Source organism: Bos javanicus, chromosome 16 (assembly GCF_032452875.1).
Source record: "Bos javanicus breed banteng chromosome 16, ARS-OSU_banteng_1.0, whole genome shotgun sequence".
NCBI classification, from domain to species: Eukaryota; Metazoa; Chordata; class Mammalia; order Artiodactyla; family Bovidae; genus Bos; species Bos javanicus.
This window is the reverse complement of record NC_083883.1, coordinates 58,875,938-58,890,585: the sequence shown is the minus strand read 5'-3', so window position 1 is coordinate 58,890,585 and position 14,648 is coordinate 58,875,938. Positions and strand designations below refer to the sequence as shown.

General features: G+C 42.8%; 1 protein-coding gene across 2 annotated transcripts in view; it reads left to right on the top strand.

Moving 5' to 3' along the window:
• Nucleotides 1-14,648, top strand: part of ASTN1 (astrotactin 1) — a 356,850-nt gene that overhangs the window by 249,508 nt on the left and 92,694 nt on the right. For both annotated transcript variants that reach the window (XM_061383286.1, XM_061383285.1), the window contains 4 exons: nucleotides 226-392; nucleotides 3,536-3,730; nucleotides 5,077-5,204; nucleotides 13,400-13,504. In XM_061383286.1, coding sequence (XP_061239270.1) covers nucleotides 226-392; nucleotides 3,536-3,730; nucleotides 5,077-5,204; nucleotides 13,400-13,504 — 595 coding nt within the window. The remainder of the gene's footprint in view (nucleotides 1-225; nucleotides 393-3,535; nucleotides 3,731-5,076; nucleotides 5,205-13,399; nucleotides 13,505-14,648) is intronic.

Here is a 14,648-nt window from a genome sequence, read left to right as displayed (position 1 = left end):
TCAGCTTTAATGCAGATGTGTGTGATCTGTGCCCAGGGAGAAGCAGCGAGAGGTCCCTTGCTTTTACAGGGAGTCCAGCTTAGTGGGAAATTCGTGCACGACTTACCAGTGTTGACGGCTTCAAGTCTGAGTGCTAAAAATAGGCATCAGTGGCTACACTCTGGTTCCCAGAGAACCCCAGCCCCTGGCTCACCCACCTGTGTGGATGCTTTCTGATTGTGCCAGTGTCCCTCCGGACTCAGCCCCATGAAGGACAGCTCCGGCTGCTACGACCGCCACATCGGGGTGGACTGCTCTGATGGCTTCAACGGGGGCTGTGAGCAGCTGTGTCTGCAGCAGATGGCCCCCTTCCCGGATGACCCTGCCGTGTACAACATCCTCATGTTCTGTGGGTGAGTTGAGCTGCCCTCAAGGCCAACCTACTGGTGGGGATGTGGGACTTTCAGAAAAGTAGATCACAGAGAACTGGTCGACCTAGGCCAGCCCTTAGGGTCTGAGGAAACTGCCTTCAGGACTGGAAGAGGAGCATTTTTAGAGTCAGAGTTGGGAGGACCCTCAGGGAGTCTCATGTCAGTACTGACAGACAATGAGGGAAAAACCCCTAAGTCATTGCCAGCTTACACTAGAATTTCCAAACTGTGTTTTGTGGTGCTGTGTTAATTGCTTTGTGACAATAGGATGCTGTGGTCCAAAAGCCTAGGGAAGATTATGTAAAGCTAATCACGTATCAAAGAAGGGACGAGGCGGGAGTGCAGGCATGGTTAAATTCTGCCGCTGAAGTCCCAGCATTTGGTGCAGCCATACTCCCTCAGACGTAGACGATCTTCAGTGTAAAGAGCCGTTTCCCATGGAGCGGCTTGGTCCCGTCATTTGTTCTAAGGCTCGCCCCATGAGGGCAGGCGATGCCACACCATTTTACAGTTGATAAAAATAAGTAATGCACCTGTGAGGTTGAGACCCTCAAGACTGGGGAGTTGCTAAGTGGGAAGATGAGCACTAGAATTCAGGCCCTCTCTGGTTTTTCAAAAATTCTGCAGTTCCCTCAAAATTTAAATTTATACCACTGACTGGAATTATATTTAAAAATATTTTCATGGTGTATTTATAAAGTAAGTAAAGATTTGGCCTGTTCTTCTGCAGCCATGGTTTCCTCCCCCTCTTCCTCCAGCTCACCTCCCCCACCTCGTTCCCTGTCTCTCCTCTCCTGCCTGTCAGGGAGAGCACTGATTTTATGCCATATACCCTGTTGGCCACAGGGCTGCAAAGATGAAGGACATGTAGTTCTTGTCCTCAAGGATCTCACAATCCAATAGGCTTGCAATGCAAATCAGTGTTTATAGGAATAAAGCTATGCTGGATTGTTGCTAAAAGCCAGTGCCTGCCTTGAATAATAATCATGAGAACATTATTCAGCGGACTAGTAATGTTATTTTATTGTATTTCATTTTATTTTCTTTCTTTGCAATTGAGCAATATTCCTGTTTAGTTCTTTTTTTTTTTTTTTGTAAAATCCCATTCCATAAATGGAAGCTTGATCTCTATTTTAATGCCTCTATAATGGTATCATTATGATTGACCCACTTCAATTAATGAAGTAAATGTAGCCAAAGTTGCATCACACTCATTTATTTAACAAACGTGTCTGAACACCCACTCTGTGCAGACAAACGAGTTAAGTGTCACGTGTAGGAGACAGAGCAGGATGTGAGGTCTGTTCTCCTCCCTCTCAGAGGAGTTTACAGTGGGACACACAGCCAGGGCAACAGAGGATGGGATGGTTGGATGGCATCACTGACTCAATGGACATGAGCTGGAGCCAGCTCGGGGAGATAGTGAAGGACAGGGAAGCCTGGCAGGCTGCAGTCCATGGGGCTGCACGGAATCAGACATGACTGGCCAGCTGAACAGCAATGTGCAGCCATGAGCACAAAGAATGGTGGAGCTGGGGCAGGGGGAGGGCAAGTTGTCGAGATGCTCAGGGTGGACTGAGAGGGAACCTTCATTCCCTTGTGGGTCTCAAGTCAAGTCTGTTGCTTAGACCATGCAGTAGGTCCCTAACTGGACTTTTCTTTCCTATTTCATCAGGATTTGGTACACATGTATATTTAGCACTCTCCAAGCCACTATATATATAGCCTGCCAGAAGAAGTCCTTGATTTGAGGTTCTTTAGGAAGACCAAATCACATGCGCTTGTAATTAAAGCGCTCTGCTTACACCTGTTCACGTGATATATAAATGGTAAATGGAGGCTGCAACAATGTTGCCTTAACATAGGCTCCATTTGTACCTCTGCTAATGAGGATAGCAACATTTAATGAGCACCTATTAGAAGCTAGGCACCTTCTTTATCTTATGCAAACTTCTCAGTAACCCAACAAAGCAGCTACTGTTTATCCCACTTTTACAGATGTGGAAACTGGAGCTCTTGAGAGGTCAGTCAACTGATTCAAGGTCATTCAGTAAAGGGCAGCAGTATTGCCATGATAAAATTGCTTCTCAGCACTTAAAACTATGATTATTTGTTCCTCTCTTTAGAACAGAGGTCTTTATCTTATTGCAACATTTACTGTAGATAGCAATAAATGATGTGTTTTAATGTCATGAATATCTATAAATTCTAAATTTGGAATGCTTCTAAGGAGAGACCCAAATTAAATCAATATGCTTTTAAAATGACAGCTTTATCAAAATATATCTTACTTGAAGGAACAAATTATGTTCTTCTCACTAGAACTACAAATAGAGCCCCATTAATGACTTATGGGTCATTGACCCATGTTTACCAACATTAGTATTGCTCTTCCATTAAAGTAACTGCACATGCTTAATGGGGAGGATGCCCAGGAGGTGTCCACACAGCATGTCCTAGTAACTATTTCGTTCAGGAAGGCTACTCTGAATGAAGGGGAGTTAATACAGGTTGATCTTGCGTTTGGACACGTTCAAACAGAACACAGCTGCAAGATGATCAATCTTTTTAATTTCTTAGTTGACTTGTCACAGGACCAGATTAGAAGGTTATTAATTTGTTAAGTGTCATTCTTTTTGCTACCTAATTACCCTCCAAACAAATGCAGGGTCTGACCATATAGATTGTTCTGGAGAAAGGCTCTAGAACATCTTGGATTTAAATGTGTCTACTCACATGGTAAAACAACTATACTCCAATTAAAAAAAAAAAAAAGGTTTCCAATGAGTGAGTGAGAAATATGTTAATTCATTTATAAGCTTATCTCCAGTGTTTCTTACTGTATCTGGGAAATCATACATATAGAGGAGAGAGAACTGCAGAGCTCTGGAAAGCACTTGTCTGCGAAGAAAAGGTGAGAGGTTCTGTATGATCACATAATGCAAGGAGACTCCATTTATAGACCTAAGAAACTGAGTTATAAAGGGACAAAATCAATTCAGGATACTCATAATCTTTGGCTATCCAACACTCTTCTGAAGGCATCTTTTTTCCCCCAACCTAGGAGTTGGCTGCATGGCTTATTGATGGAGTAACTTCTTATCTTGAGTTTTCCACTATGCTAGATGCATCGAGGATTACAAGCTTGGTGTGGACGGACGCTCTTGCCAACTCATCACGGAGACATGCCCAGAGGGAGGTGACTGTGGGGAAAGCAGAGAGCTTCCCATGAACCAGACCCTCTTTGGGGAGATGTTCTTTGGTTACAATAACCATTCCAAGGAAGTGGCGGCTGGACAGGTGCTGAAAGGAACGTTCAGGTGAACCCCACATCCATAGAGCTGGTTATTCAGGGCTGTTGATGAATCTTGTCCATGATGGGCCATAAAGCCAGCATAAAGTCTTGTATCTTGGATCCACGTAAATGCAACCCTAAAAGGATAGGTTACTTCCTGCCCCCTGGTCTTTTCTAGGTTTATACTCCTTCTTCCAGAACCCAAGAACCATGAACAGTAAAGTGTTAAGTAAATTTTTACCTTGTCCAGGCAGGGACTGTAAGATTTTCCATGGAAGCCACCACAAAGTGCCCAGGTTCTGTCATCCCTCTGAGTCTTGGCATGTGAGTCAATCTAGAATAAGTCCCCATTTTGGTCCAAGAATCCCCGAGGGACCCTGAGATCCTTACAGGGAATATTCAAGGTCCTGCCTTTTCCAACTACAGAGAGTGTGGGTTTTCTTCATATACTTTGACCCAAACAATATATCGCAATAAATTGAATGCAGAGGTGAGAATTCAGCTGTTTTCTATAAAGTCAGACATTTAAAAAATTTGCAAAAAATGTAAAGTATTGCCACTTGTCATCATTATTCAAAACAAGTTAATATTAAATGGGTTTATTACTATCATTTAAAATGGATCAATAGGTATTTTAAAATTTTTCTTTCATTTTATAATATGAAATTGATAAATGGTAAGTGTTGATAGATATACAAAAAAAGCCTACTTGGAGTATTCAGTTATTTTTTAAGAGTATAAAAGGATCCGGAGAACAAAATGTCTCAAACCACTGACTTAGACTGTTTCTAGGAGATTCTCCATTTGAGCCCTGTCCTTCATCTAGCTTAGGTTATTTGAGTACATCTTCCTCAGAACCCATGCATTTCAGGTAAAGATGATGATGAAAGTGTTATAATATGGACCAGCAATTGATAGCAAGCTGGGTCTGGGTTCTTACAAGAAAAAAACCTATAGTCAGTTTTCGAGCTAGTTCTTAGAGTCAGCTGCATTTTCTGTTACAGACAGTAGACTTTATAAAATTTCTCCTCTTATCCTGGGACCTCGTTTGCCAATGGCAAGCAGTGAGGTCTCATGGGAAATATTGTGGTGGCTGCATTTGCTCTGTGGAGAGGGGCTCAGGGAGTAAGAACTGGAAGGGAGGGAAGAATATTCTCTGTCTTGTAAGTAGACCTTTTCAGCAGGTTTGTTTCTCATCTCCCCCAGCCCTCACCTTACTTCTCGCACTCGAATCTTACTTGAGACATGTACACTGAGTGGGGTTCACCACGAGGGGAATATTTGGTCCACCGTGGGTTGAGATACAGCTCCCCCACTGACGACTGGGGCTCACCTGAATACTCAGAGATGAAAGTCTGCCTCTGTTTTCAGGCAAAACAACTTTGCTCGAGGTTTAGACCAGCAACTGCCAGACGGTCTTGTGGTGGCCACTGTCCCCCTGGAGAATCAGTGCCTGGAGGAAATCTCGGAGCCCACCCCAGACCCCGACTTCCTGACTGGTGAGTGTACCATGCACCTTACTTAACTGGCAGAAGCAAGCAGCTCCCTGTGACCTTAGGAGCTCAAGAGTCTTGACCTTGCTTATCTTGGTTTCAAAGCCTGTGATTTCCTTGATACATGCTAAAAGCTCAGTCCTAAAACAACATCAGCAGGATTATTTGTCAGTAAAACAGCCAATATTATTACATAATTATCTGCAAAATGGCCATAATAATACCTTTCCCTGCTAGCTTTATTGGGATGCTTTGAAAACAAATGAGATAATAGATATGTAAGAGTGAAGAGTTCTCAATGGATTAGAGGAAGTGACCGGGTCAAGAGTAGAGGTAGAAAGAAGGTGGATGGCTTCCAGGCTGAATGTCTGTCATGTGGATGGCTGCGTTTCCCTGACAAGCGCCTAGAGAGCAGTGTGAGGGAATAGAAAGTGATAGAGCTTTGTTGTCAAACGACCCTGAGTCTGACTGTCAGATGAGTCCTAGCTCTGCTACATTCCAGCTGTGTGACGGTAGACAGCACAGTCTCTTGGGGTATCATGGCCCCCGTTGTAAGATGGAGATCATGGCACCTGTTCCTCAATGTTGTTTTGAGCCCAGTGGCACTCCTCTCCTGGGCTCATTATGGATGAAGGTATGGGGTACTTGGGAGAGGTGGGCATACCTGGGGATGCTTCTCCATTCTGTGCCACTGAAGACCCCAGTGAGTGCTTCCTGGACCAAAGAAGACACTTCAGAGGTTTCCAGAGACCCATAAGACGCAGCCATCTGGGAACTCGGCGTCACTTACTGGAAGACTGGACACGAGCTTGTCTGCTGTCAGCTTTGGTCATTTCTCCATGTTCCTCTTCCTTCTCCATTCTATGTCTTCCTTATTCTAGACCTTTATCCCTTTTATTACCCCCTTTTCTGAAGAATGGCTTGAACTGAATGTGAGCCTTTTTCAGATATCATGTCTGAAACATTCCTTTAGACTGTAATGGGATTAAAAGCAGGTCCATCTGAGGTAGCATAGCGCAGTGATTACTAGCTCAGCCTCTGGAGCCTGACAGCAGTTCTCAGCTCTTCACTGGCTGTACAATCTGGGACAAGTTATTTACCTTCTCTGTGCCTCAGTTTTTTTTTTACCTGTAAAAAAGGGATGTTATAACATTGCCTTTCTGATAGGATTAGTATAAAGAACAAATATTTGTAAGGTTTTTAGAGCAGTTCCTGATGCATAGTGAGATGAATGTTTAGTAAATAAATAAATATACCAAAGGAGAAAGAAAATATGGACACTCAAGCTCCCAAATTGTGTCTCCCTTATAGCAGAAGGAAAGAGAACAAGAGAGAAAACAATTAGATATTTTCTGTACTGGAAATAAATCTAAATAACCTGCCTTCTAAAATATTGCACACATGCACATGTGCCTGCACACACACACACACACACACACTCCTCTGAAAAAATTAAAGTGCACCTCTGGGTGTATTACTGCAGCCTACATTGCTAGTGTTTGGCAATCTGGTTTTCTTGTTTCCATGTCATTTGCTGAGAAACACTTCCTGAGCGTGTGTAAAATGCCTTGTAAAGGAGGTGTGAGATGGCACACAGAAGCAGGACAGGCTCCACACCACCGCTAAACCACCTGGCTTCTGTTTAGTGAGTCACCAGGACAACTTGCTCACAGGTTAGAACTTACACGGAAGTGAGGAGCTGGGCTTCAGATGCCAGGCTGGAGGACGCAGTCCTGGATGCGACCTGAACTTTGGGGCTGGGGGGAGAACAGGTCTGAGAAACATCAGGAAAACATGTGTCTGAATCTCCATCTTTGGAAATAAGAAAAAGATCCAAACTTGGTTCTCATCCGCAAGGGAAATATCTTTCTTCCGCATGTCCTTGGACCCCTCCTGGTTTGGCATATCTGAGGCCAAAGGAGAAGGATGTCCTGGTGGGACACTTCCTTTTTCAGGGTTTGAGGCAATGGCATTCCTAAAAGTATAGAGAGAATTTTTTGTGACCTGCTGATTTTATTCCCAGCCTTTTATTTTTTAACCTATTTTGATTAAAAAGTGATACCAGTTAGACTAAGAGTAGGTATTTCCCTTGACGTAAGAAGGAATCAGTCTTGTTTTTTCAAAGCCTGGAATAACTAGAAGAATCAGTTAAAAGGGGGACTTCCCTGGTGATCCAGTGGCTAAGATCCCATGCTCCCAGTGCAGGGGACCCAGGCTTTACCCCTAGTGAGGAAACTAGATCCCACATCCTGCAACTAATTGCATGCTGCAGTTGCCAATGCAAGAGACACAGGTTTGTTCCCTGGGTGGGGAAGATCCTCTGAAGTAGGAAATGGCAACCCACTCCAGGATTCTTGCCTGGAAAAGTCCATAGGCAGAGGAGCCTGGCTGGCGGGCTGCAGTACTGTTGTAGCCACACATTCCGGTAAACAAACTCATTCAGAAGGACAATGCAGATAGTGGAGTGCAGCTTATTACACCGGCGGGCCCAAGGCAGAGTCTCCTCTTGGCCAAGGACCCAGACCAGTTTTTGTGAAAACTTTATATACCCTAAGTGTACTTGTTCAAACCCATCTCCCCAAATTCCTTGAAACTAGCCTGGACAAGGTAAAAGAGAGATATGATCAAAGTTAACCCATGATTCATGTGTCACAAGACTAGATAAACAGTGGGTATTTATCAATAGGCCTGTGGTCATAGCCCGATAAACATAATGGAATTTACCACTTTGTTCTGTTACAGAGATAATTAGCATATTCTTTTAGGCAACGGGGAGTCCAAGTCCAAGTCCTGAGGCTCTTTTATCTGGGGGGTCTGGTTTTCCATTGGTATGCCATTTCTATAGACACCGGGCACAAAGTTCAGAATCCACTGGGAGGGTGACCATGCGTGTAGCCTAATGTTCGCAGCCTGGCCTAAGATGGAGTCAGGCTCTGTCCGTTTTCTCCTTCAGTACATGCGGCTGCAAAGAGTCAGACACAACTGAGAGACTGAGCACACACACACACAACTAAAAACGATTCCCTGTGTGCCACAACTAAGACCAGCCAAATAAATAAATATTGGGGGAAAAAAAAAAAGAATCAGTTAAAGAGACTATTGACCACATTTCTTCCATATTTATTTTCTAGTTCTGGTAGCACTTTAATTATATCTTTCCTGAGAGTCATACAGAGAATGTCATAGCGTGCCTCACTATGCACTATTATAGGTCTAAATCCCCATAAAACTTTAAGCTCACAAGATTTCAGAGCAAAAAATGATCTTCAGATTCTTCAATATCAGCATTTTCAAGCATTTTATTTCATTTTTTTATGAGAAAACAGTGCTCCACTCATAAGTAGGTTATCTTCAAATTCCTCTGGAAAGACTATAGCATCAACCTCTCAGCAATTTGTAACACCTGAGCATGGAAGAGATTCCAAGAAGTCCTGCCCTAAAGAAACACCTTTTACTTAGTCCAGAAATTCCCTAATCTATTTAACTAGAGAATCCTCTTACACATAACAGAATTATAGGCTTAAAGAAAGTACTGGAGGGATTTCCTCTGGTGATCCAGTGGTAAGAGTCTGCTTACCAGTGCAGAGGACACAGGTATGATCCCTGGCCCAGGAATTAAGATCCCACAAGACACCGGGCAACTAAGCCTGTGTGCCCCAGCTACTGAGCCCACGCACCCTAGAGCTTGTGTTCCACAACAAACGCCACTGCGATGAGAAGCCCACACACCACAATGAAGAAGATCTTCCCGACCTGGGATCAAACCCGAGTCTCCCGCATTGCAGGCAGGCGCTTTACCGTCTGAACCACCAGGGAAGCCCTGGTGGGCTGACTTTATAGAAGACAGCTGAATTCTCACCTCTGCATTCAATTTATTTTAATATGTTGTTTGGGTCAAAGTATATGAAGAAAACCCATGCTTTCTGTAGTTGGAAAAGGCAGGACCTTGAATATTCCATGTACGGATCTCAGGCTCCCTCAGGGATTCTTGGACCACAATGGGGACCTAGTCTAGACTGACTCACGTGCCACAACTAGAGAAGCTCTCCACAACTAGAGAAAACCTGCACACAGCGACAAAGACCCAGTGCAGCCAAAAATATATATATATATATACTGGAAAGTTACTGATGTATGTGTTTTATCTTGCAGACTTCTTTCCTCCTTATCAAAACAGTTAAGAACTCAAAGCTTTACTAGCCTTTTGGGTGTTATAAGCGTGTGGAAATAAATGAAGACCAACAAAATGAGAACAAGTGAAGGCTACTTACACACAGCGAGGGAGTCAGCCACCATCACCTGCTTTTTTGCAGAGACCAAGAGACAGAGAAATAGGAAAGCTGTAAAGTGGAAAAAAAGGAGGGCTTCAGATAGGCGTTGATTGGCATGTAGGCTGTTGGCAGGTAGGTGACCCAACTAACCAGGAGGGAGGTATTCTTAGGTAAATGTTTAGGAGATGTATTTGACTCTCTCTGGTGGAACCTAACTTGCAAGCAAGAACAAAACTTAGGGAAGCTGTCAGTTATTAATCAAGTCTTACTCAAGTCCTGCTGATTTTGGCTTGATTGTTATAGGAGTTACTGTTTGGCTTGCTGAACTTCCAATAGATAGTGGTCTGACTTCCTACAAGTCTGACTTAGAGATGGTAGGCTCGCTTCTTGGGCTGGTTGCTGTAGATTGTCAGAGTTCTAGTTTTCATGTGGCCTGGCTATTGTCCATTTGATTTTCAGTCTCTCAGTTGAGAAAAGAAGAGAGTGTAGAGGCAGACCAAGGAGGTAGAGGAGGCCACATCCATGGGCATATTGCGTGCCATAATCAAGAAATCCTATGTGAAGATTCAGAGCTCTGGGCTGTTTTGGAATTTCTTCAAGTTCATCCAAAGGAAGCAGACTCTTATCTTCAGCGCTTTGGGGATTAAACATCCCCTTGACATTTCAATAAAATAACAGGAGTAGACTAAATTCCTTATTTTCTTTCTTCCTCCCTCCCTTCCTTGTCTCCTTCCTTCTTTCTGTTTTCTTTCCTCCTTATCTTCCTTGCCTGCCCGCTTGCTTTCCTTCTCTTTTCTTCCTTTCCTTCCTTCTTTTCTTCCTTTCCTCCTTTCTTTCACACAGTTCTATTAAGTCATTCTTTTTTCAAGCATATGAACAGAAAAATAATCTCCTTTCTTGAGAAAATGGATATTTTGTTTGGAAAAAAAGCCATTCACAAAAGTATCCCAAACAATAATAAAAGAAAAAACTAAAACTCACTGCATTGCAAGGGCACACTGAGAAAGAACCCTATGACTCAGCAAGAAAATACATACTTTAAAATATCCCTTTCTTTTTAACTAATGGAAGTATTATCTGTAAGTGAGCACAGAACATCATTTCCCGAGCCTTCACAGTTACGTAACTGTTTCCCTGAGTGTGGTGTAGGGTAAATGCACTCGGTAGATTGCTGTTTAGCAGTGAAGTAATGGAGTTCAGATGTTTGGCTCAACGTGGCTGAGTGTGAGACACTGTCACCCCTGCTCACCCCCAACATCCAAGCTTACTTTCTGCTTTCCTCCCTCTGTCGACCTGAACCAAGGCCTGGGAATTTATAACAAAAAATCAGTTAACAAATGTCAGGTTCACCCAGTTAGGGGTAATGACCTGCATGATGCTTCATATTTTCTCTGTGGGCTTTTGTACCTGTAACTTTATTTGTCCTGATAACCTACCTATAAAGTAGCCTGGATGAATTCTATTATCCCCTATTTTTCAGATACAAAAACTGAAAGAAATGAGTTGCCGAGCCCCAAATCACACTGATTGGAATTACAGAATTGAAAAGGAGGCCAGGGGTCATCTCAACTCAGCTGCTCACTTTACAGATGCAACGCTGGGAACCACTAGATCCCCTGGCCAGGTCCCACCTCCTGATTCCCTGCCCTTTTGTTTTCCTGCTAGGAAACAATTCCCTTAAAGGGAATGTTTTCTGATATATTGAAAACAATCTTTATTTATCAGGCTTGCTATCTTTTTATTAATAGAGTTTCTGAAATAGCAGCAAGCTGATGAGCTAGCATCACTAGAGAACGTGTGCTTCATAGAACAATTTTACAAAACATGCACATTATAACTCTAAGAAAACATACCTTGGAGGCCTGTGACTGCAGTCTTATACTTGTAAAGTTAGAATTTCCTTTATATGCTTCTCCGATTAACATAAAGGCTAAAAGCCAGAGTATGCAGAAGTAAAACTGGCATCACAAAGCTTAATGCCCTAAAAGAAGAGCATCTGAAAGGAAGCATACTGAAAACCTTTTCTGAGTTTCAAGTAACTTATCTTTGATTACCTGAGATCAAATTTAAGCAATTGATTCAGTAAGCACCTCTCCTGACCTTTTTTCCCATTTTTCTTATCTATAATTATTCCCATATGATTCACACAGAAATGGAAATTTGGCAATTACTTAGCTAATTTGATTGGAGTTGACAAGCAGCTAATTAATCCCGCCCACTCTTCATCCAGTTTAGGTACTAAATTAGTTGATTTAGCTCAAAGGAAGCATGGGTCAAAATGGCAAGATAATTCACTGTGTGTGTGTTATTGCCATTATATTTATGCAGACACACTCACTATCTAAGTTTATCATACCTGTGATCATTATATCTGCATATGTACATATATATATATATACACATATGTATACATTAGGCAGAGAAATGAAGCTAAAATTGACTTTCTAAAGTTAGCAAGGTGATTTCTTTGTTTCCTATGGCCTAATTATTTTGTTTCTGTAGCATTTTACATTTATAGTAATGACTAGAATTCCAGTAGAATGCCACTCTTTCTCCAAGGTGCTCAAGCAAGAACAGCTCATTATAGCATCAATAAGAGGCTATACAGGGTGTATTAATTGAGAATAAGCTTGGGTAAGTAACTTGGCTTCTCAGAGCCTCAGTTTTCCCATTTATAAAAGAGGGACCACACATAAAGTGTCTATGGCATGTCTGGCACATTGATGACATTCAGTAGAAGGCAGTGGTCCCCAGCCTTTTTGGCACCATTTTCATGATTTCATGGAAGACAATTTTTTTACAGAGCTGGGAGGGGAGGTGGGTGAAGGGTTGTTTTCAGGATGGTTCAAATGCATTACATTTATTGTGTGCTTTATTTCACAATAAAGTTATTACTAACTTTAATTATATCAGTTTGATAGTAATTATAATAATATTATCAAACAAATTATGATTATGAAATGATAAAAATAATCATCATATGCTATTGTTATTATATCAGCTCCACCTCAGATCATCAGGTATTAGATCCTGGAGGTTGGGAACCCTTGGTATAGGGCCCATTCCTGCCCCTTACTAACTTACTTATGCTAATACAGTCGCTCCTGGTAAGGACAAAACAGCATTATCGGCTTTAGAGTAATTAAAACCTTAATACTGAACACAAATCAGTTAAATAGGACACAAAAATCAATGTTATCAGGAACGTGAGCTGAGTCAATTACTACAGCTATTAAAGAGAGTAAAAACCTGTGTGTTCCAGTAAGCCTAGAGTTTCATATAAGTTTATTAAGGGAGTATTAGAGGAGAAGGGAGAAGGCAATGGCACCCCACTCCAGTACTCTTGCCTGGAAAATCCCATGGACGGAGGAGCCTGGTAGGCTGCAGTCCATGGGGTTCCTAAGAGTCAGACACGGCTGAGCGACTTCACTTTCACTTTTCACTTTCATGCCTTGGAGAAGGAAATGGCAACCCACTCCAGTATTCTTGCCTGGAGAATCCCAGGGACAGGGGAGCCTGGTGGGCTGCTGTCTATGGGGTCACACAGAGTCGGACACGACTGAAGTGACTTAGGAGCAGCAGCAGCAGAGGAGAAAGGTTGAGAACCCAGGCCTGGTCTCAGACACACCTGGAACTCTGTCTGGCTCTGTGTAGGTCCCTTATGCAAACACCCTCTCTACGCTTCCATTTCCTCATTTATAAGATACAAACAAGAGCACCCAGCTCACAAGGATCATGTGACTATATACAAAGTGCTCAGCCAAATGCCTGCCACCGAGTAAAGGTTTATAGCTGTTGTTACTATGACTCCAGAGAGTTTCTGCATCCAAACACACTTTCTCATTTTCTCACGATTACACACCCTAACCAGAAGACTTGGGACTTAGGAATCAACTGCCCGCACTGAGCCCTCATCTCCTCTGTCCCTAGGGATGGTGAACTTCAGTGAGGTGTCCGGATACCCCGTGCTGCAGCACTGGAAGGTCCGCTCCGTGATGTACCATATCAAGCTCAACCAAGTGGCCGTCTCTCAGGGTGAGCGCAGCTGTGAGCCGTCACCCACCCCCGGGGTGTGGAGTTCCTTCCCCAGGGTACAAACCTTTTATCCATGGTGAAGATGCCGTCCAAAAATGTAGCCACTTCACAAGATCTATAACCTGTTCACTCGATTCACCCTTCAGGGCAAATGGCTGGAATGGGATCATTTTCTTAGCATAGATTAAATTGCAAGTTCTATCTTGGATGATAGAAGAGATGGAAAGGGCAGTGTGGGAACCATGGAAGATGAGCACCTACTTTATCATTTTTCCTGGGGTCATACAAAAGCAGACTTTTTATAAATTGACAGAATAAAATTTTCCAAATGCAAAGAGTATACTTTAGAGGTTCTATCTGCTGAAAGAAATACGGGAAAGAGGGCAATAAAGGGGAAGTGGTGAAGAAAAATAGAAAACAACCCACTCCAGTATTCTTGCCTGGGAAGTCCCATGGACAGAGGAGCCCGGTGGGCTACAGTCCACAGGGTCACAAACACTTGGATACAATGTAGTGACTAAACACAGCAAAGATTTCTAAACAGTAAGTAAACAAGATAGGTAGATATAGATTTATCTACTGTATATGTGTGTGTATACACACACACATACTTATGTCTTTATATCTGTATCTAGTAAGTTAAGAAACAGTGAATTCTAAACTTACTTAGGATAAATTATTCCAAAACAGAACAATGAGGCATCTTGTGTAAGTATTCTTCAAACCTTAGTGATAAATGCCTTGAGTCAAGTTTTTCCTAACATTTGAGCAATCCCACTGTGAAGTTTGCAAAAGAGGAAATATCTAACAAAACGGCCTTAACATGGGCTTGCATCCCTATTTCACCTCAGCCCCATGGACTAGAAGAACGTGACTCCACTCCTTGCTCGGGGGCTAGAAGAATGTTCCAAACCTGAGCTTTATGCTCCAGAGTCTGGCTTCGCTGTGTTGAGTGGAAGGGGGACTAGAGCTGAATGCTTTTGTTGACACAGGATGACCAGACAGGTGAGAGGACTCAGGGTCGGCAACAGGGAGGCTGAGCTTTAGGGCCAATGAGAGAGAGAGATGGAAGGTCAGGGATAGAGAGAAAGAGCAGTGAGACATATACTTGCTAAAGGTAAAGCTTGATGCGGAGAGAAAGAAG